The 26051-nt window shown below is 37.7% G+C and overlaps 1 protein-coding gene across 2 annotated transcripts in view; it reads left to right on the plus strand.

Moving 5' to 3' along the window:
• The window catches only part of RAD50 (DNA repair-recombination protein (RAD50)), a 121943-nt gene that overhangs the window by 11627 nt on the left and 84265 nt on the right, over positions 1 to 26051 (plus strand). For both annotated transcript variants that reach the window (XR_014335337.1, XM_082877962.1), the window contains exons 4-5: positions 7979 to 8154; positions 21722 to 21836. Coding sequence is in view for 1 of the 2 variants with exons in the window: in XM_082877962.1 (XP_082734088.1) it covers positions 7979 to 8154; positions 21722 to 21836 (291 nt within the window). In the remaining variant the exon portion in view is untranslated. The remainder of the gene's footprint in view (positions 1 to 7978; positions 8155 to 21721; positions 21837 to 26051) is intronic.

The following is a 26051-nucleotide window of genomic DNA, read 5'->3' on the forward strand; positions in this document are numbered from 1 at the left end:
GACTGTTGGTGAAGACACTGTATGGGGTGTCATAACGTTGTAGAGGACACTGTATGGTGGTGTCAGACCGATGTAGAAGACAGTTTATGGGGTCATGTCGGACCGTTGTAGAAGACAGTTTATGGGGTCATGTCGGACCGTTGTAGAAGACAGTTTATGGGGTCATGTCGGACCGTTGTAGAAGACAGTTTATGGAGTCTTGCTGGACCCTTGTAGAAACTAACCGGAATCAATGTCGGGACAGTTTACAGAGTCTTGTCGGACCCATAAAGGAGCTAACCGGAATCAATGTCGGGACAGTTTACAGAGTCTTGTCGGACCCTTGTAGAAACTAACCGGAATCAATGTCGGGACAGTTTACAGAGTCTTGTCGGACCCTTAAAAAGTCGCACCCTCAAAAGGTGTGCCCAATTTTTCAAAAGGCGTGCCATCAAAAGGCGTGCTCAATTCATCAAAAAGCGTGCCATCAAAAGGCGTGCCATCAAAAGGCGTGTCCACTTTGTCAAAAAATGTGCCATGAAAAGGCGTGCCAGTTTGTCGGGCGGCAAGAGGCGCGCAATACGCGTGGCTGCCTCGGCTATTTAACCAAGACGAAGGCTGAGGCTGAGGCATACCATTCTGAAACCTCTGAAACTTTGGCAGTCTGAAACACTCTGTAAACCCTGCGCTGAAACACTGAGCAACCCAAAACATGGCCTCTTCTTCCCGTCCAGCTACCCAGAACCTGCTCACGCTCTTTCCAGAACTGAACGAGCCCACAAGAGAAATAACTGGTGCGGTGGCCAGTGAACCTCAACCAAACACCTCTGGTTTTGCTCCATTGAACTTTCCGATGCGGTCGGTGGAGCAAAAAATGGCGGTGCAAACTGATATTGAGGCTAATCAGTATACTTTGAAGGCATGTGTGGAAAGCATGACGGCGGTCACAAACTTGTCAAACCGGCTGCAGAGTAGGACAAATGAGGTGCAGCATTTAAACGCCCAACTGGCTCTGCTCCAACGCATGTATAAGGATGCGCGAGCAGAGATAAGTGTGCTGAAAGCAGAAAATAAGGAGCTGAAGCGGAAGGCCACCGTAATGTTCCGATTTGGAGGTCCGCCATATGCTGCAGTGGAGGAGCAGGGAGTAGTGATCATGCCCAGTGGAGTGGGAAACACGGAGGCAACACCGGCAAGGGCCGCCCAGGACGGAGGCAAGAAGAAGAGACCTGCAGCAGAGTAGAGAAGAAAAATCTCACTGTGGGTGTGGGTTTTGGTTGTTTGTTTTGGTTGTTTTTTTTTTTTTTTTTTTTTTTTTTTTGTAAAATTGTGATCGGGGTTGATCCCTGAGATGAATAAAAATATGGGTTGTTGTGCAAATAGTAAATTGGTTTGGTTTTTTTTTTTTTTTTTTTTTTTTTTTTTTTTTTGGCAAAGAAATAATAATGAAAAAAAAAAAAAAGTGTGTGGCCCACGGTTGTGTGAAAACCGGCAATGGGTTTGATTTTTTTTTTTTTTTTTTTTTTTTTTTTTTTAATAATAATAATAATAATAATTTTAAATAAAAATATATTAAGGTAGAAAGCATAGGCGTGGGTCTGATGGAGAGAAAAAGTAACATGAGAGAGAGGGAGTGGGTTGATTAAGAAAAAGTTTGGATCATAAAGTGCATGTGGGAGAAATGATTATGTTTTTTTTTTTTTTTGTTTAAAAAAGAAGAGATAAAATAAATAAATAAATAAATAAATAAATAAACAAAGTAGTAAAAGAAAAAAGTGGTGTTCTCTCTCTCTCACCACATTCAGCCCTTCGGGGAAGTTTGTTCAAATTGAACATGCCTTAACAGCTGATGGATCTGGCCAAACATCTTTAGGGATTAAAGCTGCTAATGGAGTTGTTATTGCGACAGAGAAGAAACTACCATCTATCGTGGTTGATGAAGCGTCGGTGATCGATGGCGCAAGTGGCGAAGCCGGACTTGGCGAAGAGGACGGAGATGTTACGGAGTTACAGATCGGTGTAAAGTATAAGCCGAAAACTTGTGACATTCAGGCACACAAAGGTGATAGAGTCAAAGTACATTATCGGGGTAAACTCACAGATGGATCTGATTCCAGCTTTGAAAGGAGTGACCCAATTGAGTTTGAACTTGGCAGTGGTCAAGTGATTAAAGGATGGGACCAAGGATTGTTGGGCATGTGCATAGGAGAGAAGCGCAAGTTGAAAATACCTGCAAAACTTGGTTATGGAGAGCAGGGGTCGCAACCCACCATTCCAGGTGGTGCAACACTTGTTTTCGACACCGAGCTTGTTGCAGTGAATGGGAAAACATCTGATGGAAGGTATGTGTAGAGGTCCGGCGGGCGGCCAAGGCGAGACTGCCGCCCGCCGGTGAAGTAGAATGACTAGGTTGTTAACCTTGCTCTGATACCATGTAAAAAATAAATTGATGTATTATTATTGATTTATTGATAGATGATTGATAAATTACAATTCCTATACAATCTATATATAGAAGAAAATGTGGTAGTAGGTGTAGTGGAGTGTAGTGGAGGTGATAGTGGGTTAGGTGAAGTGGAGTGTGTGGTGAAGTGGAGGTAGGTGAAGTGGAGTGTGTAGTGGAGTAGGTGAAGGTAAAGATGGGAAATTCTAACATACCCACTATCCTTCCTAGCTTGGTATTGCCCTTTAAAACATAAATCTAGTACCAAAATCCTATGTTGAGAGGCCAGGCTCTCTCCAGGAATCACCTTACAATCATTGCATTTTAGGCGGTCCACTTTTCTCACTGAGAAGTAATCTATTTGGCTCTTAACTGCCCCACTGTTAAAGGTTATCAAATGCTCCTCCCTCTTCTTATACATAGTACTGGCCACCGCCAGGTTAGAAACCAACGTAAAATCTAAGATACTCTCTCCAATCTCATTTCTGTCATCAAAATCGTATCCACCATGCACCCTTTCATAGCCTAGTTTATCTATGCCTACATGGCCATTAAAATCTCCACCTATAACCAGGTTCTCTCCTATGGGTATCTCTTGTAAGATCTCATCCATTTGCTCTCAAAAATCCCTCTTACTCTGGTCATCTAATCCTACTTGAGGGGCATATGTACTAATAATGTTCATTATATTCCCTCCAATAGCCTGGACACCTGGTTATGAAAAAAAAATAAAAAATTCTGTGGAATAGTATGGTATGTGCTATGGTTGGGGTTATTTGGATGGAAAGAGATGTGATAATTTTGTATTGTCAATAAGGGGTTAGTCGAGTGGTAAAGACTTGAGGATAAGATCCAAGGTCTCGAGTTCGAGTCACCCAAGAGGCCACTAGAGGTTTGTCTAGTCATTATCTCTAGGGTCTCGAGATTAGTCGAGGTGTGAGCAAGTTAGCCTGGACACCTGGTTATGAAAACAAAATAAAAAATAAAAAATTCTGTGGAATAGTATGGTATGTGCTACGGTTGGGGTTATTTGGATGGAAAGAGATGCGAGAATTTTTTATGACAAGTTTGAAGATATTGATGACTATGGGACATGATTAGTTATTTGTCTTCTTTTTGGGTTTTGGTATCGTCCCACTTTAAGGGGGTGCCTTTGGTTTTGATTTGTAGAGATTGGAAGCCTGTTTTTCATGTGTTATTGTGTTACTTTCTATTGGCCAAAGAGAATCACCAGAAATGTAATTGTGTTACCTTTTTCTCTCCTTTCATTTCTTGATGAAAAAAATTATTTATTAAATAAGACAGTAGAACTGAACTTAAACCGAAGGTAGGACTGAAATCTTATAAATTACAGCCCACAATATCACACTTTGAAGGCAATCTCGAATCTGGATAGTAAAGGAATGACGGCTGATTGCTGGCCCCTCGTGTGCAAACGTAGTGGTTGAATGATTAGAAGTAGCCGCAGGGCCGATTCCTCAAACACGAACTTCCTATGCTTAAAGCACTCATTAAGATGGAGCTTTATCAAGCTCTGTTATTGGAATTATTCTCTAAAACTCATCAGAGGTAGGCTGAGAAGGCCACTCAACGCTACTAATTGTTGATACAACTCACTCGACCAAGCCATGTGCTTGATTGTAGGAGGAATCACTCACTCCAAGCAAGACACACTTGCACAAAAATTTAGAATCAAAATCACTTTTTTTCCCCTTTCCTTCAGATATATTTATATTATATATATATACATACATTATAAAGATTACTTCATCCAAGGCTCCTGTTAATTTTTGTATAACTTTCAACAAAACTTTCGGTTACATAGACAACTTTTTAACTTGCTAGGCAGTCAAATCACAACTTCTAAGCTATAATAATAGGCTTTATTTAACATCATTGACTAATAAATACAATGACTAGAAACTAATAAGACACTGAATATTGGTAAAGTGACACGTCACCCATATGGCTGTCACATACACTGCCTTGATAGATGCCACATCAATGAAGATTATGCCTCTACATCATACTCCCCATCTAGACCTTGAGTTTGGTTTTTCTTTATTTGTTTTTCTATACTTTGGTTTTTGTCCAATCCAAGGCTCTATTATTTGATATATTCAAAAAGCTTGATCCTTGGGAGCGCAACAAAAGAACGTAGGATTTTCATGACACTTGTCTTGAACATGTCCACAACTTCTCACTTCTATAAGCCCCCATTGTCAATAGTATTTTCTTATATCAAGCTGTTGATACATGTATTTGGTCTTCTCATGTTGCAAGGCATGTCATCGTTAGGGTTTGTCTCAAACCAATTCTTCACAATACAAGGCGTAAGTGAACTTTAGCTTAGTATCCAACTCGGCCAGCTTTGGTTGCCTGCTAGTGGCGACTCTAGAAAATTTCGGGAGTGGGGTCATTCAATTTTTTTTTTTTTGATATTGTCATATTTTTGATATTTTATTTTTTCATGTTTAAAGACAAAAACAATGAAAAGTTTAAAAACACTCAACATTTAATATCTTTAATTTTTTTTTAATGTAAAACAATGTTTGAAAATTAAAAAATAATTCTTAAAAGGAGTATTATTTAATTTTTTCCCCAAAAATAGTCTATCAAGCAAGATTTTCATATTAGTTTCTGTTTTTTTATTTCTAAAATAAAAAAACTTCTCAAATTATAAATTAAAAAACTAGTATTGTTTTAACCAAAAAGACAGGAACACAAGTACTTTTATGAATTTGGATCCTCTATAATGGACTCTCTGTAGCACATTCTATAGTACTTTGAATGACAATATGCCACATCAAAAAAATAGAGGAACTAAGTGTTGAGATTTAAAGTTGAAAATAAACTATTTTTTAAAGAGCAATGACATACATAATCACTTTTCTTATCTCATTTTCGAACTCATTGACAAAACAATGTGACTCACATAAATAAATAAATACGAAATTCACTCACTTGTATCTAGGGGTATAAAAATAAGATAAAAAATAAGGTTATATATAATATTTTTCTTGGTAGTGTAAAGACTTGAGGAAAATAATAAAGAATTAGAGAGAGGCGATAAGAAAGTGGGTAGTAAAGTACACAGATGGTTCAACCAATAAAATGAGAGGGTTCATGAAATACGTATAACTGACTTTCAATAATAAAACTTGTCATAACTAATAAAAGATTTCAAATCTTGGAGGGTTCAAGTGAACCCCCTTGCTTGAACGTGGTGTTGCCAGTGTTGCCTGCCTTTGCTCATTGAGCTCTGTTCATGCTGCTCTTCATGGAGCCCGACTCCACTCGACTAGCTCCGCTTGCCTTGTCACTTTGTCTGACCATGGTAAGCTATGATTGAAAAAGATATCTTGTTGCTGCCATGCCAGCCTAGGCTAGGAGCAGGGCCTAGGAACCCCATTGGGCATGGTAACTTTGTCATAGGATGCCCAAGTGAACCAAATAACCCCACGTGGTATAATAAGTACTTGTGGATGGGGTGATTAAAGTTGAGGGATTGTCAGAGTTGCTTGGCTCACCCCCTCAGAATGGCTCTACTTTAGATAGTCTTAGAGAAGTGAGAGATGCCTTTAGAAGAAAGCCATAATTTGACCAAGTCATCTGATACCTTGTGAGGTGTATCATACCTACCACCCACAAATCTTTGATACAACCCCTGAGGTCTAAGCATTGGTATAGTTGGGCAAAGGTGGATGAGCCACCTCTCTCCAAGCATGCAGCACCATGCAAGGGTAAGTGCACCCCATATCCCAACACTATACAAAAGGATGCTTCCACTCTTGTTCTCACTTATTGCCACTCTTTGTCTCCACTCTAAGGTTGTTTCAGCTTTCTCCCTGTCCACCTTGTTGGTCATCCTCTGTCTCAGTGCTATCGTAATTTCCAACAGGCCCATGGTCTGTCGACTTGCCAATGACCTCCTTCATAGGCCTTTCTTTATTGAAGTTCTTTGCTGTACTGCTGGTGCTTCTCTAGTAGTTTACATGCACTGTTCTGTTCCTTATGATTTTTGCTTTTCCATTCCAACCATCTACAACCCGAGAAAAAAGAGTGAAGAACAAAAAAAAAGGGGGGGGGGGGGGGGGGACAGATGCAAACACATGCAATGCACACGCTAAATCCAACAGTTGGATCCAACTCTTGGTTTGATGTCATTGTGTATAAAACTGTAACTATTTTGAACTCATTAACAGTTCATTTTTTATGTATTTAAATACATTGCTGAAAATGCATGGTATATAATATATATACATATGTATACATGGGATATGTTGAGTGGCTGTGTTTGGTAGAAAAGGAAATATTTGATGACTGAGAGTTTACTATTTATACTTGTCTGAAATAGATTTATCCTTCATACAAGCACAAAGCAATGTGGGTTAACTAGTTCCTGACCAGGTGTGGAATGATAGAATTATGCGTGTCTCGTGCATGCGTGTCACTCAAGAGTCATATGTGGAGGGAAATTTCGAATGATTGTTGTGCCCTTTGTGACTTTGCCTTGGAATGGAGAGTGTTCATTTTTCATTAAAGTTTTTGATCGAAGTTGTGATATATATTTCTCTATTATTTTTATTTTATTTTAAATTTCTTTGGGGTGCGGTTTGCTACTCTCTCCTATTTTGCTATTTTGAATACCTTGACCATTATGTTATGAAGCATTAGCATGGGTACTTTGACAAACATGCAGCACACGTACCGGGTACTTACCGGCATATGGTACTTTTGCATCGCGTGCTCAAATTTTTCTTCTTAAGACGTACCTAGTATATAACGATGCCGTATTGTACCTTAGTCGAAACAATATATTTTTTTCTATTACAGAGATAAAATTCCTTTCACTAGATTTTTTTATTTTTATTTTTAGTTTTATGCTTAGTATGATTTTAAAATTAAGTTATGGTTTGTAAGTTATTAAATATAATGACGTTTAATTTTGGTTTATACCTTTACTTTTGGCATTTAGGGGTTGTTTGGGATGTTCTCAATAAGTGCACTTTTTGACTTTTTGGACTAAAAAGTTGAGGAAAAAAATATGGTTGTTTGGGTTAACTTTTTGACTTTTTATGGAAAAGTGTGTATTAAAAAATTGTATAAATTAGTGTGTAGGGGAAAATTAGGATTGAGAGTTGTGCAGCCGTATTTTTTGACTTTTGGTGAATAGTAATAACTTTTTAACTTTTTGGCTTTTTGACTTTTTTTCAATTTGCCAAACTTGGCCTTAATGTTAATTGTAGGTTGGATCTTAACAAATTAAACAATTTAATCAATTTTTACATTACTCTACATTAAAAATAAATATTTTTTTTACAAATGTACCAAGCCATACCCGTATCCTACATTTTTTGGATTTTACTGTATTGACGTACCCATATCATACCAATACTAGTACTCGTATTTGTACCCGTGCTTCATTTCGTTTCTATTAGCCACAGTAGTTGTTCGAATTGTATTTTTTCTACACTAATATTTGTGTCTGCTGATTGTGAAATTTGGGAAAATATCTGCTTCATATTAATTTTTGTTATTGTTTTTGAACTGCAGAAAGTTTGCCTAAGCTATAGATGTGCTGACATGGATCGTGAAATCCCTGCTCTTATGGGTGTCTCAAAGGCTATCCTTGAAAATGTTATATTTGTGCATCAAGACGAGGCCAACTGGCCTTTGCAAGATCCTTCTACATTGAAAAAGAAGTTTGATGATATCTTCTCTGCTACTAGGTATTTTTGAATGTGCTCTGAAAACTGATCCAATTTTGTGTTTTTCTGACATGAGATTTACCACTGTAGTGTGTTTTATTGTGTATACTGTCCATTTGTTTTTGGTAGCAGGCTCATCTTAACTTGGATTACATTGCTGTTAGATGCATATATAGTGTATATCCATGAACAATATAGAACATCTCTTGAAGTATTGCTGTCCACAAAAATTTTATTACGTAGCACCAATGGGGGAAAGAAATCAGTCAAGCAAAGAATATAATAGGGAAGAGTAGAAGAAGAGGAAGAAAATAAGAACGGGTGGAGAGAAGAATTTGTAGAGAAGAGAGGCATAGTATACTGAATTCTCAAATTCAGTAGTAAGCCAATATAAAAAACATAATAGTCCAATACACATCAACCTATAAGTTAGAATGTAAAATGAAGGAATTTAGGGTTGGGAATTAGGAGGAAGAAGAAGAAGAAGTTTTATATATATTGAATAATCATTGTTCCTCAACTTTACATTAGTCAAATATATATAGACAAACCCTAACATAGCAATATGACCATCGTACCCTCAACTTAAGTAAATATTAACAATAGAACAAAAGAACATTCTAGCATTCCCCCTCAAGCTGGAGCATAGAGATCGAACATGCCCAGCTTGACGGATAAGCGATGAAACAAAGGCCGAGCCAAAGGCTTGGTGAGAATATCACCCAATTGATCCTTAGAACGAACATAAGGAGTCACAAGTTGTTTACGGAGTAATAGATCACGAATAAAATGGCAATCAACTTCGATATGTTTGGTGCGTTCAGGAAACACAGGATTATTGGCAATGAAGATAGCAGCTTGATTGTCACAAGACATGATCATAGGAGTGGGAACAGAAAAGCCAAAATCTTGGAAAAGAGACTGAACCTAGAGCATCCCAGAAGCAGTATGAGTCATGGCACGATACTCAGCCTTGGCACTAGAATGAGCAACAACAGTCTGTTTCTTGCTACGCCAAGTAACTAGATTACCACCAACAAACGTGCAATAGCCCGAGGTGGAACGGCGGTCAGTCTTATTACCAGCCCAATCAGCATCACTGAAGCCAGTGACAAACAAAGAGGAAGAGGGGCGATAGAGCAAACCTCGATCGGGAGCACGCTTTAAGTATTGCAAGATACGACACACAACACAAAATGGGGTTGATGGGGAGCATGCATAAATTGACTAACCACACTCACGGCATAGGTAATATCTGGACGAGTAACAGTGAGATAGATTAACTTCCCAACCAACCGACGATAACGACCAATATCGGGAAATAAGTCACCAGTGTCACCATCAAGCTTGACACTAGAATCCATGGGAGTATCACTGGGGCGTGTGCCTAAGAGGCCAGTCTCAGTAAGAAGATCAAGAACATACTTCCGTTGAGAAAGAAACAAGTCCTGAGAAGAGTGGGCAACTTCAATTTCAAGAAAATACCGAAGAAGGCCCAAGTCTTTGGCGTGAAATTGTTGTCCCAAATATTGCTTCAAATCAGCAATACCAGTGGAGTCACTCCCTGAAATGATGATGTCATTCACATAGACAATAATAACAATACTCCTAGTAGACGAGTGGCGAACAAAAACAGAGTGATCAAAGGTGGAACGGTGAAATCCATAGGCAAGCACAACAGCACTAAGGCCTCGTTTGGGAACAGGCTAATTTAGTAACTTTTTGGCTATTTGGCTAAAAATGTAGGTAAAAAAAACTTGTATGTTTGGGATGACTTTTTGGCTAATTACGAAAAGATGTGCAAAAAGTAGAGAGAAAAGAGAATCTTTGACTTTTTGGTATGGGTTGTTGGCTTTTTGGCTAATTTAGTAACTTTTTGGCTAATTGGCTAAAATAGCCTCTTGCCAAACGAGGCCTAAAGTGATCAAACCAGGCACGAGGGGACTGCTTAAGACCATACAAGGCCTTCCGCAATCGACAAACAAGATGCTCTTGGTCGGGAACAACATAGTTAGGGGGCTGATCCATATAAATCTCCTCTTGGAGATCGCCATGGAGAAAGGCATTCTTGATATCAAGCTGATATAAAGGCCAAGACTGATTAACTGCAACAGAGAGAAGAATCCGAACAGAATTAATACGAGCCACAAGAGAGAAGGTCTCCAAGTTATCAACACCATAGGTCTGGGTAGGCGAGCCTTAAGTCGCTAAACAGTTCTATCAGGAAGATACTTAACAGTATAGATCCAACAACAACTCATAATAGATTTGCCAGACGGTAGAGAGGTAAGTTCTCACGTCTGATTCTGATAAAGAGCATGCATTTCTTCATTCATGGCATGCTTCCAACCAGAGATGGACATAGCTTGCTAATAGGTGCGGGGAATGGAAATGCTAGACATGCTACAAGCAAAAGAGTGAAGATAGGAGAGAGGCGATCATAAGAAATGAAATGAGCAATAGGATGTTGAGTGCAAGTTCGTTTACTTTTGCGGAGTGCAATAGGAAGGTCATCAGATGGCATAGCAACAGGTAGAACAGCGGCCTCAGACGAAGGAGATGAACTGGTCGGGCTATAAGACACAATGCGACGAGCTTGAAATTGTTGATAAACCTGCAAAGGAGGGGTAGAAGCAAGAGGAGATGGAGAGGATATAGGAGTGGATGTGGAAGCAGTATAAGAGGGAAAAGTAGGAGTGAGAGAGGTTGGCTCCCTCTCACGAGAAGAGAGAAGATCAATAGATAACTGTTGCCCAGAGGAAGAAAAAAAACGGAGTAGACTCGAAAAAGGTAACATTAGGACCGACAAAGTAGCGACGGGACTCAAGATGATAACACCGATACCCTTTCTGAGTGCGAGAATAACCTAAGAACACATACTTGCGTGCGCAAGGAGATAACTTATCCAAACCAGGGTGAAGAACATGGACAAAGGCCACACAACCAAAAATGCGAGGAGGCAAGGGAAAATGAGATGTTGTGGGATATAGCAGAGAATAGGGAGTTTGATAAGCAGAGAATAGGGAGATGTGTATACAACACTAGAGGGCATGCGATTGATAAGCAAACAAACAGTGAGAACTGCATCGCCCCAAAACTGTTTAGGGATATGCATATTAAACATCAGGGTGCGAGCAACATCTAACAAATGGCGGTGTTTTCGCTTTGTAACACCATTTTGAGGGGATGTATGAGAACAACTAGTTTGATGGATAATACCATGAGTATCACAAAATGTAGTTACGATAGATTGCACATATTTTAAAGCATTTTCAGATCGAAATATCTTAATACGTTTGCCAAATTGAGTAAAGATTTCATTATAAAACTTAGAGATGATGAAAGGCAAATTAGATCTTTGTTTCATTAAAACAACCAAGTCATCCGAGAGTAATCATCCACAAAAATAACAAAATAAAAGAACCCATTAACAATGGGAGTTCTAGAAGGACCCCAAATATCTATATGGACAAGAGCAAACGACTCAAACACTTGACTAACACTACGACTAGGAAAAGAATTACGGTGATGCTTCCCAAATTGACAGGCTTCACACTCAATCTGAGAAACATGACTCAAGCCCGAAACAGCTAACTTGAGCTTGGCTAAGGAGGGGTGACCCAAGCGAAAATGCCACTGAAGAGGAGATACACTAGCACTCAACACAGCAGATGGAGGATGAGGAGAGGTCTCAGTGTCCAAAAAGTATAAGCCATCCTTCTCATGTCCCGATCCAATCATCTTCTTGGTCTGGAGGTCCTGCAAAATACATGAAGTAGGAGAAAAGGTTATCGAACAATGGAGAGCTTGAGTCAATTGGCTAACAGAAAGCAAATTAAATGAAAATTTAGGAACATAAAGACCAGAAGGTAAAGAAAGGGATGGAGTGGGCAGGAGTGGACCTTGACCACAGACTGGCCGAGAAGATCCATCAGCAAGTATAATGGTATGATCAACAGGTCTAAGAGTATCAAAAAGAGAGGAATTACCAGAGACATGGGAACTAGCACCAGAGTCTAGAAGCCAAGGCTGAGGGGACTTAGCCACACATGCAATATTACCTGAACTAGTCATGGTAGCAGTAGAAGATGAAGGTAGACTAGGCTGGAGAGACTGGACAAGAGCAGTAAGCTCACTAATCTGAGTAGTGAGTGTCTCATGAGAATTAACCGGAGAAGCATCCGAGCCAGTGGACAACAAGGAAGACTGTGAGGATGGGACATCCATAACATGATGGACATGATCAGGTTTGCTATATTTCTGCCAACACCAAGATTCAGTATGACCTTAGGAACCACAATTAGTACACTTGCGATCACCACGTGTACGAGAACTAGGTCCACTATTACCGCCACCACGGAAACCACCACGTGAGCCACCACTACGAGGTTTTCCTCCACAAGAGCCCCGTGAACCAGAATAAGAGCCCTGGGAACCAGATGAACCATGAAAACTCCCGCGAGTAGACCCATGATCACCATTACTAGAAACCAATACAGAAGATTATAAAGTAGAGGACCTAGAAGTGGATTGTGCTTGTCCCAATGAAGAGCGTAACAGCCTAGAATAGGCATTGGTAGCTGAAGGTAAAGTCTCACTGGCAAGAATCTAATCCTTGAACCCTCGCAACTCAGGATCTAAGCCAGAAAGTAAAGAAGCCATCATAAACTCTTCCCAATGTTGCTTCTGCTTGTTCACATCAGTAGTGAAAGGTCGATGCTGCAGTAACTGATCCCACAAAGTCTTGTGACTACTATAATAATCAGGGAGAGACCGGCCAGATTGATGCATAGCAAAAATTTGTTCATATAACTTATAGACCCGAGAGACATTACTTTGATTTGAAAAAGACTCGGCAAGGGAGTCCCAAATGTCCTTAGAGGTATCACAAAATTTCACGGTAGTAGCAATATGTGGTTCCAGACTATACCAAATCAAACCCATAACATAGGAATCCTCACTACACCAATCATCATAAGCTTGATCATTAGGAGGAGGAGGGAGTTCGCTAATGAAGCGGGACTTCTTACCACGTAAGAAAATCTTGACGGCGTGGGTCCAAGCCAAATAATTGGTACCATTCAATTTCTTGGTAGTGATAGATTTAGGCATGTCATCATCCTTACCCATGGTTATAGCTTTAGCCTCAATCTCAACCATAATGATCAATCACACAAAATTCTCAACACGAGGGGCAAAATACTTGCAAACAAATACCCACAACAACCAGTACCAATACTTGTGGACCCAAATTACTTGCAAACAGACATAAAACTAGCTCAAAAAAACAAAAATCCACAGCAAAAATAGGCAAGAGTGAGGAGAACACAGGTCTGCCACCAGATTTGAACCCAAATTAGACCAACACACCAACTCAACAACAGAAATCAAGAAATAGAGGACAAATATCCCTTGCTAGAAGGATTTCAGCCCTTATATAGGAACTTGCAATAGGTAGAATTGAAGACACAGTGCTGCTGGACCACAAAATAGGCAATAATCGAACAAAACACCAACCCAACAGTAGCAAAACCACAAAATAAGATCAAGGACCCCTAGGGTTATGAGTTTCGGCTCCTAGGGAAGAGATTCCAGCAAGAAAAAACAGCAAAAAGTAGTCCCAAGAGTAGATTTGAAAAACAGTACCAAAAACATGAAAATACTTTCAAAAATCAAAAACTCACATGAGGGATGATCAAAAAATTCCACAAAAATCACCATAAATCTCAGGAGACAATTTCGAGTCTAGGAATGAAGGACTCGTCCGTACAGTGCTTACGTCATGCTGACGTCATCGTACGGTTGATGACATCAGCACGTCTCGGTTATCTCAGATCGATCTCCAGAGTTTGTAGAAACCTTTTTCATGAAGAATAGGTCGCTCTGATACTAAGTTAGAATGTAAAATGAAGGAATTTAAGGTTGAGATCTAGGAGGAGGAAGAAGAAGAAGAAGAAGTTTTATATATATTGAATAATCATTGTTCTTCAACTTTACATCAGTCAAATATATATAGACAAACCCTAACATAGCAATATGACTATCGTACCCTCAACTTAAGTAAGTATTAACAATAGAACAAAAGAACAAATTAAGTATTCTAACACTATACATATAGGCTTATAAAATCAAAACAAACTATTAATATTTACTTCAATTAGGACCTTCATTCTATGGTCATTGGAGAAAGCTTGTTGTGACCGTCTAGCCTGTATTGTGTCTTTAACTTTTGGTGGCACTCAACAAGTGATACCTCTCTACGAGACATGCTATTTTATGAGTATCATCTGGTGCTAATGACTCGAGCTGTATGTCAAATGATGCTAACAGATGTGACCTAAGTGTAGAGCCAGATACTTGCACAATATACAATGTCAATCAGCCTTAAAAGTTTGTTTATTCTTTTTCTTCTTCTCATCATAACTAACAATTGTGACATAAATTACTTGAGAAAATAAGCAGCAACCAGTTACATGAAAGTTAGAAATTCTAGCCTTGGAATATACAATATATAGACATGTATATTGAAAAACAAAGATGATCACTAAGAGGCAATAAAAGATGGCCTACAACAGTTGTACATGGAAATTTTACATGGGCCTATTCACTCCACAAGAGATATATTATCAAGGGTAAATAACATCATTAGTCCCTGTAATCTAAGAAAACTCACTTTAGTCTCTGCAGTTTCAATTCAAACAATTTGAACCCTATACTTTTAATTTTTTTGCAATGTGGTCCCTCCGTTATGTGTTGTTAACATTTTTAATGGAAAAAAGACCATGCGCAAAATTAGAGTGACCAAAGTGGAATTAAAAGGATACTATGAGGACTATTAGTGTAATTTATTTATTGCACCGGTTGTCCCTATAGTTTCTTTTGAATTCTATTTTTGTCCCTCTAGTTTTGCACGTGGTCGTTTTTGTTTAAAATTCTAATGGCAAGTAACGAAGGGACCAACATTGCAACAAAACTAAAAATGTAAGGTTCAAATCAGATTGAAACTACAAGGACCAAAGTAAATTTCCCTCAAAATAAAGGGATCAACGATGTACTTTTCCGTATTATCAATGTAGTCTAAAGTAATCTCTATGAATGGAATAATCTTCCCGCCACCTAACTATATAAACAACTCAAGACTGTCTATTTAGGCTATATATGGATTGCTCCATGTCCTTGAAAGATTGCTTGTGATCTTGAAGTCATAACAAGATCTATCACAAGGCATTTTACCCCGATTTTCAATTGGTTGTAAATCAAATAAAGATGAGCGTGATGCCAAAGTTACATGTTTAGAGTTATGCTCAAGTTAATCGATTTTTGTTCATTGTTTTGTTGATTTTTTATATATATTTTTATATTATTAATTTGATTTTCTATTTTAGTTTGTAAACATGATGATCATCATAATCTAAAATGCGATCACAAGGCTCCACTAAAAATGAGAATGACAAAGGCGCTGTTTGGGAAGGAGGTTTTTTTATTTTTTTTTCACTAAAAGACAAATTGGTTACGAAACCAAAAAAAACAAATCCAAACAAAATATCACATCAAACCCCATAATCATTTCACTTTTTCTCTCATAAATATCACATCTAACCATAAAAAAACCCAACTATCTTCCCAAATACAAATTTTTTTTTCTCCAATAATATCCTACAGCTAAAAAAATCTACAAAAAAACCTACTTCTCAAACACCCACAAAATTACACCAAGACATGCAAAAAATAAAGAGTGAAAGAGAAAGAAATGAGGGTGAAGAGAAATAATATAGAATTTATTAGAAAAGATTTTAGCAAAATTAAACATTTAGAATGGCAATTTGCAGGGATTTTTTTTAATTAATGAATGGCTTTACAATGAAACTAATGAATTATAATCATAATGAAAATCAATACAACATATAACTAATATAAAGAAACTCCCTAGGTAAGAGAAAAAAACCCAAACAAGTATATCGAGATTTGAGAATATGACCCACTAACAGATTGGGAGATTTGAATCTCTGACCTCATAGTGAAATGCAAGGATTTTGATTGATAGACTAACCTCGTTGATTTTGAAAAAGATTTTGTCGAAAATAAAAGAGGTCCAAAGATTTAAGGGGAATACTTGAAGCTTTAAAGGAGACAATTAAAAATATTTGGGTAAATTACATTTTGCTCTTAAATTTCTAGTCACTTTCTCACTTTGACCCTTCATGTTTCATGTTTTTCTCACTTTACTCATAAAGCTAATTTCTGATAAAAATTAGACAGAAAGTGTCACAATAACTGTCACATAACATAAAAAATATATTATTATATTGGTGTTTAAGTTTATGTTAGAGATGTGAGTTATATATAGTAAAATATTTTTATGTTACGTGAATGTCAATGTGTCATTTTCTATCAAATTTTTAATACAAATTAGTTTTAGGAGTAAAGTCGGAAAAACTTGAAACATAAAGGGTCAAATTGAGAAAAAACAAATTTTAAAGGCCAAAGTGGGAAAGTGGCCAAACATAAAGGGAGGCAAAGCGTAATAATTTACCCAAAATATTTATTGAGGGGTGGCATGTGCACCCCCGGTCCCCGTGTGGCTCTGCCCCTGGCTGGGGACACTCCTATCAATCCAAAATTAATATATGGGAGCAGAAAAAGTAGACATTTAAAGCTAATTTAATTGGTTTTGTGGTTGAAAGATTAGTATGAATGTAGGGTTTTCAATAAAGTCTAAATTTGTCTCTAGGAATGGAATAATCGTCCTACTGCTTTACTACATAAACAACTCAAGACTGTCTATTTTAGCCTTGGAGGTGACAAAGGATGAGTGCAGTGAACACTCTTATTGAGACCAAAACTAATGTATAGCAGCAGAAAAGAAAGGTTTTGAGTCTGATTTTTAATTGTTTGTTTTTCAAAGAATGGAAATGTGGTAAAATATGGGATTCTATGATTTCAAAAGGTGCAACAAAAGGGTAAGAGTTTGGGAATGAAAAAAACAAGGTTTTAGGGGCTGGTTCTGGGCATTGTGAATGGTACTCGCTCGCAATAACTTTCTTGGTTTAGTCATCTTTTGCAAGTTAAGGTGCTAGATTTAAAGAATTGTGATGCTTGCGGGTTTGACAGGGATTAATACAGATCCGGTTTTGTGGTTTTAGAGGCTAAAAGTACATAAATTTTTTAAAGAAAAAGAAAGAAAGAAAGAAAGAAAACCCTCTAGGCATCATTCCTAGATTCCATCGGCATCACAAATAGGCTAAGAAGTATGGACATGGACGCAGACACGTTGATATGAGAAAAATGGGGACACAGACATGGTAGAGACACGACAATAATATATATACATTTGCTATGGAGATTATTACATTCACAAACAATCAAAATTAAAAATCCCACTCTTAAAACTCTTATCGTTTATTTTTTATTTTTATCTTTATGGACACCTATTAATTATTTAAATCTAAGCAAAAAATAATAAATATTCACCATCCAACATTTATCAAAAGCACCAAAGAGGGGAAAAAAAAACTAGTTAGTGTGTCCCCGACGTGTCCCTGAAAGCAAATTAATTAAATAAAGGGACATGCCACGTGGCGTGTCCCCATGTCTAACACCGCTTGTTTTGGAGTGTCGGCGCTTCATAACAAATAGGCTTAGAATATATCCAATTTTAAAGAACATTCAAAAGCTCTAAAGATTCTTTTATCCATATTCGTCATTGAATCATAAGTATAACATGGCGTTTATCTAGAATCCTAAGGACTCCTCGTCGTAATAAGATTTGACTTTTATTTGGAAACTACTATTCTTGACTTCCAAAACTCTCTAAACCTAAATAAGACCACAAATAGAAACCTTATTACATTGACTCATATGACGACTCGTGGACAACGCTACAACCCACATCTAGATGCTTTGTAAATTATCGAAATACTCCTGACATGAAGTTTATTAAAAACTAGCTACCATTTAAACCACAAATAGGACTCTACTAGAACTAGTAACGTGACTATGCGTGGTTTTTATAGGCTTCACGATTAAGTCATGCCTATTTCCAAATATTTCTACGTTTTTGAATTTACTTTTTTTTGAGCTTCTTGTCGCTTGCATCATAAGTATTATGGGGACATGGTAAAATATTTATATTTCATAATATTATTCTTTTATTTTTTGGGGTAAAATGGTGCTTACATGCTGGTAAAGATCATTTTATGCATAACATGAGAGTTTTATGCATAGTTTTATGGTAAACTTGAATTGCTAGATGTGTTTACTAGGGGAATATCCAACTGCACATGTACCTGCCAATGTTTGACACAAGTACTTCAAACATTTAGAAAAGTCCATGTAACAAACGTTAAAAGTAATACACAACTTTTTGTCAACTTTATATAACTCGTTATCCTAAAATCAATTTTGATTTTCTATTTGAAGACCTTGACCTCTAAAACCTAACTAAATCTAATTAGAAACCTAAATAAAAACCTAATCACATAATATGACCCTCCATTTAGGACCCCTACAACCCATGTAACCTAAGGCTAATAACTTGACTACTCATGATTCCAATTAGGCCCAACTGGATTTGGCTGGAAACAAATCAATTTTTGAACTTTATCATTCTTTTAACTCTTTCTTCTTCTTATTGTTTGCGTTGCTTTGTTTCTTTCTCCGAGATACACCAAAATGCAAATTGGGACTTGTCCTTCTACAAGTAAATTGGCAATCATCCTTTGAAGCAATTTAAGAATAATGCCCATGTAGGTACATGAGTCCTGACCACCATGCCATTGTTATGTTATAAGACATGTTATACCTCGGCAACTGTATCATTCCCCCTTTGAGCCACTATGACACCTCCAAAAAGGGATGCACCATATCTACCATTTGTCCACGCATGATGCATCCCTTGGGACCTACACCAAAGGTTGCAAAGTTACCTTAGTTTTCCTTTATTTCTTAACAATGGGGGTTCCTATTTTCGATTGAGCTAGATCCCTTACGCTCCCTACCCTAATGTTTTAAAAAGCTCTAGGCGCATTGAGGTGCTAAGGTATCTTGGAGCCTAACCATGAGGCGCAAGGCAAGGTGCGTGCCTCACCAAGGAAGGCGCAAGTTGTAGAAGATAAACAAAATTTTAATATAGGCAAAGTTTTCAACATAAGTAAATGTTTCAAGAATTTCAAAAAACATAGAACAGCATTCAATATTCCAAAAACTATAAAAATAACATTAAACATTCCAAAAATTTCTCAAAAGTGACATTCAACCTTACTTTACCTAGTACTATTTGTCTGCATTCATCAACTTATTGATGTGATCCTTTTTTTTTTCTTTTTTGATAAGACTCGCACTGTATAGTATCTTAGTGGTTTTGATTTTAAACCGAGACCAAATTGTGTGATACCTTCAATCATTGGCCCAAAACTATCATAATTCACTATATTGAAAGGACTCTCACATGTCGTATAGCCATCTTGCAATCCTAGAGCTTTTGCTCAATGCCTAGGACTTTTTTTTTTAATATGAAAATTGGGTTTACATTTTATATTAATGGGGTTGTGATTCCTTGTGGCTACATATACAAAGAACAAGGATGGAGCAAAATTTTAAATGAAGCACATAAGGCGTGCGCCTTGTGCCTAAGCCTAAGGCGCACGCCTCAAGCACCTCAGATGCGCCTTTCCTACAATGCCTTGCCTTAAGCTGCCCGAGGTGCCTCAGGTGTGCCTTGGGCCTAAGTGTGTGCTTAGGCTTACCTTTTAAAACACTGTGCTACCCTATATGAAGTGGTTCACCATGCATTGCACAACACAATTGCATATCCTTACTCCTCTAGCATACACGTCTCTGTAGCCACCCTCCTGCTAAGGTTGCTTTTGGCTCTCTTCTCTCAAACTTCCGGTGGTCTCCAGCCACATCAGTTCTTGCCATCTTGCTAGAGGGCACTCCTCAGCCCCCCTCACCGTCTAGAACCTGCACCTCTTTACCAACTCAAGTAGTATGATATTTTAAGCTTAGAGGCATTTGAAAGCCTTTGTGAGGTTTATTTGAAGGAGAAACAAATTGAAAAAATGGTTTTTACTTTTGTTGAATTTGAAAGACTACACCAAATCACATGAATCGTATAATAATCATGACTATTAAGATTCGAGCACAATTCTGATAGATTCATTAAGATTTGTTATCATATGAGATTCAGGCAATATATTTGAATTGAATAGGGGTAAAATTGAATCGTCATAATATTCGAATCATGAATCGTAAGATTCTTACAACTAGGGACTTGACAATTTGACCGAAAACTTGCTAAACTCAGCTATTTAATTCTATTGATGTTTGTTATTGCTTTTGACTTTCTGTCCCTTGTTGCTCCAATTTGACAAGCTCATTCCATTTCATGTTTTAAAATAGTACAGTCTGTTTTTCTATAGTAAATTAGTTTTGTTTTGCTTCTGTATTATTTTAGATAAATTGAGTGACATGGTTTTGTACCCAAACTTCCACGGTATCACAAATATTTGATTATGAAAATTTTCATTTATCCAACTTTTTCTGTATATGATTGTCTTCTGTGATGCTTTTGAAATACAGTATGTATTTATTTCATTCTTAACAATTCCTGAAATTACTATGCAATTTTCATATTTTGCCTTTTCTCATTTCTTATCGAGTTTGACATTGTTATTTCCAAATTTTGGAAGCTTTCAATTTGGTTTCAGTCTAAATTAAAATTCTAGTAGTTTTTGTAAGAGCAGATTTACAATTTCTCTAGAGTAGTTGATGACATTTGGTTAGTTGGGGCAAGAAATAAAATCTCTGAATAAGATCCAGTGAGCTATAAATTTCATTATTTGGTTAACTATAGCTTTATTGCCATCCATAGGAATATGTAGATATTTGTCATTGTGTTTAAGCATTGCTTGATACTGCTTGTATAAATAATTAATTATCTTGAGCTAGTATACTGTTTCCACCAGCTCTTGCAATTAGGTTGTTTTTCTTTCTTTTTCTCTTCCTTTTTTCTTTTGGCGAAAAAGGATTCATGTAGTCAACCCTACTTGATTGGGACACAATACCTAGTTTGGTTTGGTTTTTTGTTGCAGAATCCATTCATTAATATCTTCAATTTCCCTTTTGGGGGTATTGAACCTTCTAGAATGTTGTCGCATATTGCATAAAACAATTTTGACCGTAACATAATTGAACTTGAGAGGTTTATACATAATTTGTCATGAGTGTACTATTGAAAGGTTTACACAAAGCTTATTTGGTAATATCAATGTCTCACACCTAGTAATTTGGAGAATTTTTGCATTCGACTTGCTTGAAATCATAAAATTTTGATGAAACTGGACATAAATTCTTTGGGTATTCTTAGCAAAATGGTTTGTTGCATTTAATGCCTTCAGGGATAGCCTACTTATCAAATTGAAAAAAGAAAAATAAAACGAAACCTTATTAACATTATCATATGTGATAACATTATTATTTTGGACCATTGTTCTTGTTTAATTCTTACTATGCTTTAAGTTTCTTGAATGGGCTATTGCTAATGAGTTTAGCTAAATTGGTTTCTATATGTGTATTAATTTTAAATCAGGTACACAAAAGCCCTCGAGGTTATCAAGAAGCTTCACAAGGAGCAGGCTCAAGAGATAAAAACGTATAAGCTAAAATTGGAGAATCTTCAAACATTGAAAGATGCTGCATACAAGGTTTCTTTTGTTTGCTTTTTTTATTTTCATTCAACAGATTGTTGAATGAAATATTTGTGCACATAATGCAATCTTGTTTTTGTTTTTCATGTTATAGTACAAGTTTCTTATAAGTGTGTATCTAAGTTAAGTTTTTATAAGGCTAGTTGCCTTTTGTTGGCTGTAGTGGAGTTAAATCAAGTTTTAATGTACTCTATGGAGTATGGATCGTGATTGCATTCTTCGTAGTCTTGGGGGAGCACAGAAGATTTGGGAAATCCTTGTTCTGACCTTACAATAGGAAGAAGTATGGTACTCAATATAGTTTTTTTGTCCTTTCTTCATCCAACTACGGGATTCAATGTGGTTCACAAACATTTCACAAACAGGTGATCCCTAATGTTTGTAACTTTTATGTTTTGGCTAAGAGATCCTTGATATCGTAGCTTATCCTAAAGAAAGTAAATTTATTACTTATTTTTTGGTTAAAAAAATATGCAACAGCCAGAATATTATGAACTGATTAGCTAAGTTGTTTGTGAAAGAGTCGGAGATTTGAAATGGAATTGGAAACTTTAATGTGGATTTGTTCCAAGAAAGTGGGGTACATGGATGATATGGATTTTAACAATATATCTTAGGAGGAATCAGAGCGGTTGGAGAGGCCTTTCACGAAAGAAGTTGGTAGTTCCCCTAATGGCCTTAATGGGGATTAAGTTCCAGGATTTGACGTGATGACATTGTGACTATCAGTTTCTTTCAAGCACATTTACTTATTATCTCTCTAGCTGTTCTATTTAGTCATAGAGGCGCTCAATTGGATGATTAGGTTACGGTAGTTGATGAAATCAATCTAGGGAATGGATTTCATTAGAGAGAGAAAGTCCCAAATTGGTGTAAAAAGCGCCAAAGCTCTAATTACGATATCAAAATATCATCAAAAGTGACTATCAAAGACCCTAACCACCTATTTATAGGCTATTGACAACTACGCAGCCTAAAAACATAACAACCATACTAATACTAACTGCATCAGACTTCCCCCTCTAAAGAAAACAACTTGTCCTCAAGTTGGGACTTGAACAAAATGACTCAAGACAACGACATCAACAAAATGACTAAAAAACACTGACTCATGGAAGCATAATGGACTTGCAATGAATAAGACTACTTAGTTGCAAGTCCTTATTCCAAAATGCTCCCTAACAAATACCCCTACTTGAAAGTGAGTTTTCGTTTATGCACATCCACTGAAGCCATATTCAAATGCAAGTAGACCACCCATATAGCATGCCTTTTTGGAAACAAGATGTCATCAAAATAGTTTTTCATACTCGCTTTCAACATACACCAAGACCCATTCTTCCTAGAAGTTAGAGCAAGCACTAGATAACCACTTAAGCTATTGTACCATGAATGTTTCCCCTTGGCAAAATTGGCTTAGGAAACAAAGCTGGCCTAAAGTCCACATCAACACAAAGTGGAACAACTTGCTTCGGAAGCAACACAAGATGTACTTCTCGAGAGCAGATATCTTCAAACCCCTTTTCGCCAACTCTATCACATTCCTCCACAACCTCATTTGAAGCTAGAAAAGAAGTGGAAAGTTGGGTTTCCACCACATCTTGTTATGTGGCTAAGAAGCATAGACACGGACACGTGACACGACACGGATGCGACACGGGCACGCTAACACGCTAATTTTCAAAAAATACAGGACACGACACGTAAGGGACACGCATGCAATATATAATTTTATGTTAAAACCTATCACCTACTTCACCCACTTAAACCTACTCCACTAAACCTAACCCACTACACCACTACCACCTCACCTACTCCACTATACCTAACCCACTACACCACTACCACCTCCACTTCACCTACTCCTTACCTACTACACACTCACCCTCTTCTATATATAGGAATCATGAATCATTGTAATAAATAGAACATTATATCAATCAATAATACATCAATATATACATAATTGATTCTCTCTCTCTTTCCCTATACATTAATTTTTTACATGGTATCAGAGCTAGGTTAAGAACCTAGTATTTTCGTTCCACCGGCGGGCGGCAATCTCGCCTTGGCCGCCCGCCGGACAAACCCAAATTTCCTTAATTTTCTTCAGTAGCATTGACATCTTCTCCATGCCCTCCCCTGGATCTCCACCACTGGCAGAAACCATCTCATGCAGAACTATTGATTCTTGGGTGAGATCAGATATTTCCATCAGTTGTAATTTTTCAGCCACTCTCCTTATGACAGCTGGACCTTCAGACGCATCATTGTTGTAAAGGGACAAGAGATTCTCATGCAGCTCAACATCGGGTGAATCAACCCTTCCTTTGGCTCTTCTGAACTGAGCAAGAACAAGATCAACCTGTTCCTTGACTTCATCTGATATGTCAAGTTTTTCATAAGAAATTCCACCCAGAGCTTGTTCCAAACAAGCAGTCACTTCTTGGAATATTTTCATAATTTGATCCCTCTCTAGGACCAGGTAAATCCTGCTTCCTTCGCTTCCGATTCTGAGCAAGTCTCTAGCTGATTCAAGAGCTTCCTTCAACGATTCAAGCGCTTTGAAGGACTCTTCAGGGACCGGCTCTTTGCAGTCCCGAATCTCTTTGAACATTGGAGTCAACAGCTTCAACCTCCTCGCTAGATTGCAATACTGCTTCTTCACCGTACACCTGTAGTCTGAGATTGTCGATATTTCGTTAACGATGTCAATTAGCTTCTGCACCAGAGCTCCTTTCTCGTCGGAATCAAGAAGCATTTCAGGAGGAAACATAGTAATAATAAGCAGTGGGTTTGTGAGAAGTGCTCCAAAGGCTATGCTGTTCAATCTGATTACAAGGCCCATCTCAAGACTTGTGGTACTAGAGGCCATTCTTGTGACTCTGGAAAATACTCTTCCACAGTCAATCTCTCTCTCTCTTCCTTTTGGCAGAATTGAATACCCACTCTCTCTCTCCTATCGTACACAGATAAACACATTGTTTTTATTATCACTTCCTCTCACTCTCTCATAAAATAATACTCCACCTCTCATGGACCCGACAGACCCCAGACTCATTATTATGCTCTCTACTCTCACCTTCTCTCTCTTTCCACTTTATCACATGGGTTTGTTCCTCTCTCTCTTCCGTTTGATTTCAAAATCAATTATTTTTATTTATTTATTTTATTATTTTTTTTTTCCAAATCACTTTTAATCTTTTTTAAATACCCACTTTTATTTTATTATATAATCAACATATCCATCATTCTTTTCCCCACTAAAATATATTATACTAGCCTTCATTGATTCCACTGGATTCCAACACTTCATTTTATATATTATTATTATTATTATTTTTAAAAAAACAAAAAAACAAAAAAACCAAAAAACACAAAACTACATTCATTCCAGTTGATTTTTCTGCATTACCACACCTACCATTCGAGTTTGCACAACACACTTGCTTTATTCATATCAGGGATTCAACCCGCTCACCATTCTCCACAAAAAAAAAAAAAAAAAAAAAAAAATCAAACAAACAAACAACCAAAACCACAACCAAACAACCACACTCACAATGGGATTTTTCTTCTCTACTCTGCCGCCGGTCTTTTCTTCTTGCCTCCATCCTGGACGGCCCTTGACGGTGCTGTCTCCGTGCTTCCTAGACCACCAAGCAAGTTGCCTCCACCCTGCTCCTCCACTACAGCATATGGCGGCCCTCCAAATCGGAACATAACGGTAGCCTTCCGCTTCAGCTCCTTGTTTTCCGCCTTTAGCACACTTATCTCTGCTCGCGCATCCTTATACATGCGTTGGAGCAGAGCCAGTTGGGCGTTTAACTGCTGCACCTCATTTGTCCTACTCTGCAGCCGGTTCGACAAATTTGTAACCGCAGTCATGGTTTCCACACATGACTTCAATGTATACTGATTGGCCTCCACATCCGACTGCACTGCCATTCTTTGCTCCACAGACCGCATAGGAAAGTTCAACGGAGCAAACTCCGGGGCGCTTGGTTGAGGTTCCAGTGCCACCGCACCAGTTATCTCTCTTGTTGACTCGTTGAGGTCGGGAAAGAGAGTGAGCAGACCACGGGAAGATGAGGCCATGTTCTGGGTAGCTGAACGGGAAGAAGAGGCCATGTTTTTTGGGTTGCTGAGTGTTTCCGAGAAGGGTTGGATACAGAGTATTTACAGATTGTTTCAGAATGACAAGTTCAGAGG

The sequence above is a fragment of the Camellia sinensis genome, chromosome 7, assembly GCF_055761805.1.
Source record: "Camellia sinensis isolate YWXY chromosome 7, ASM5576180v1, whole genome shotgun sequence".
NCBI classification, from domain to species: Eukaryota; Viridiplantae; Streptophyta; class Magnoliopsida; order Ericales; family Theaceae; genus Camellia; species Camellia sinensis.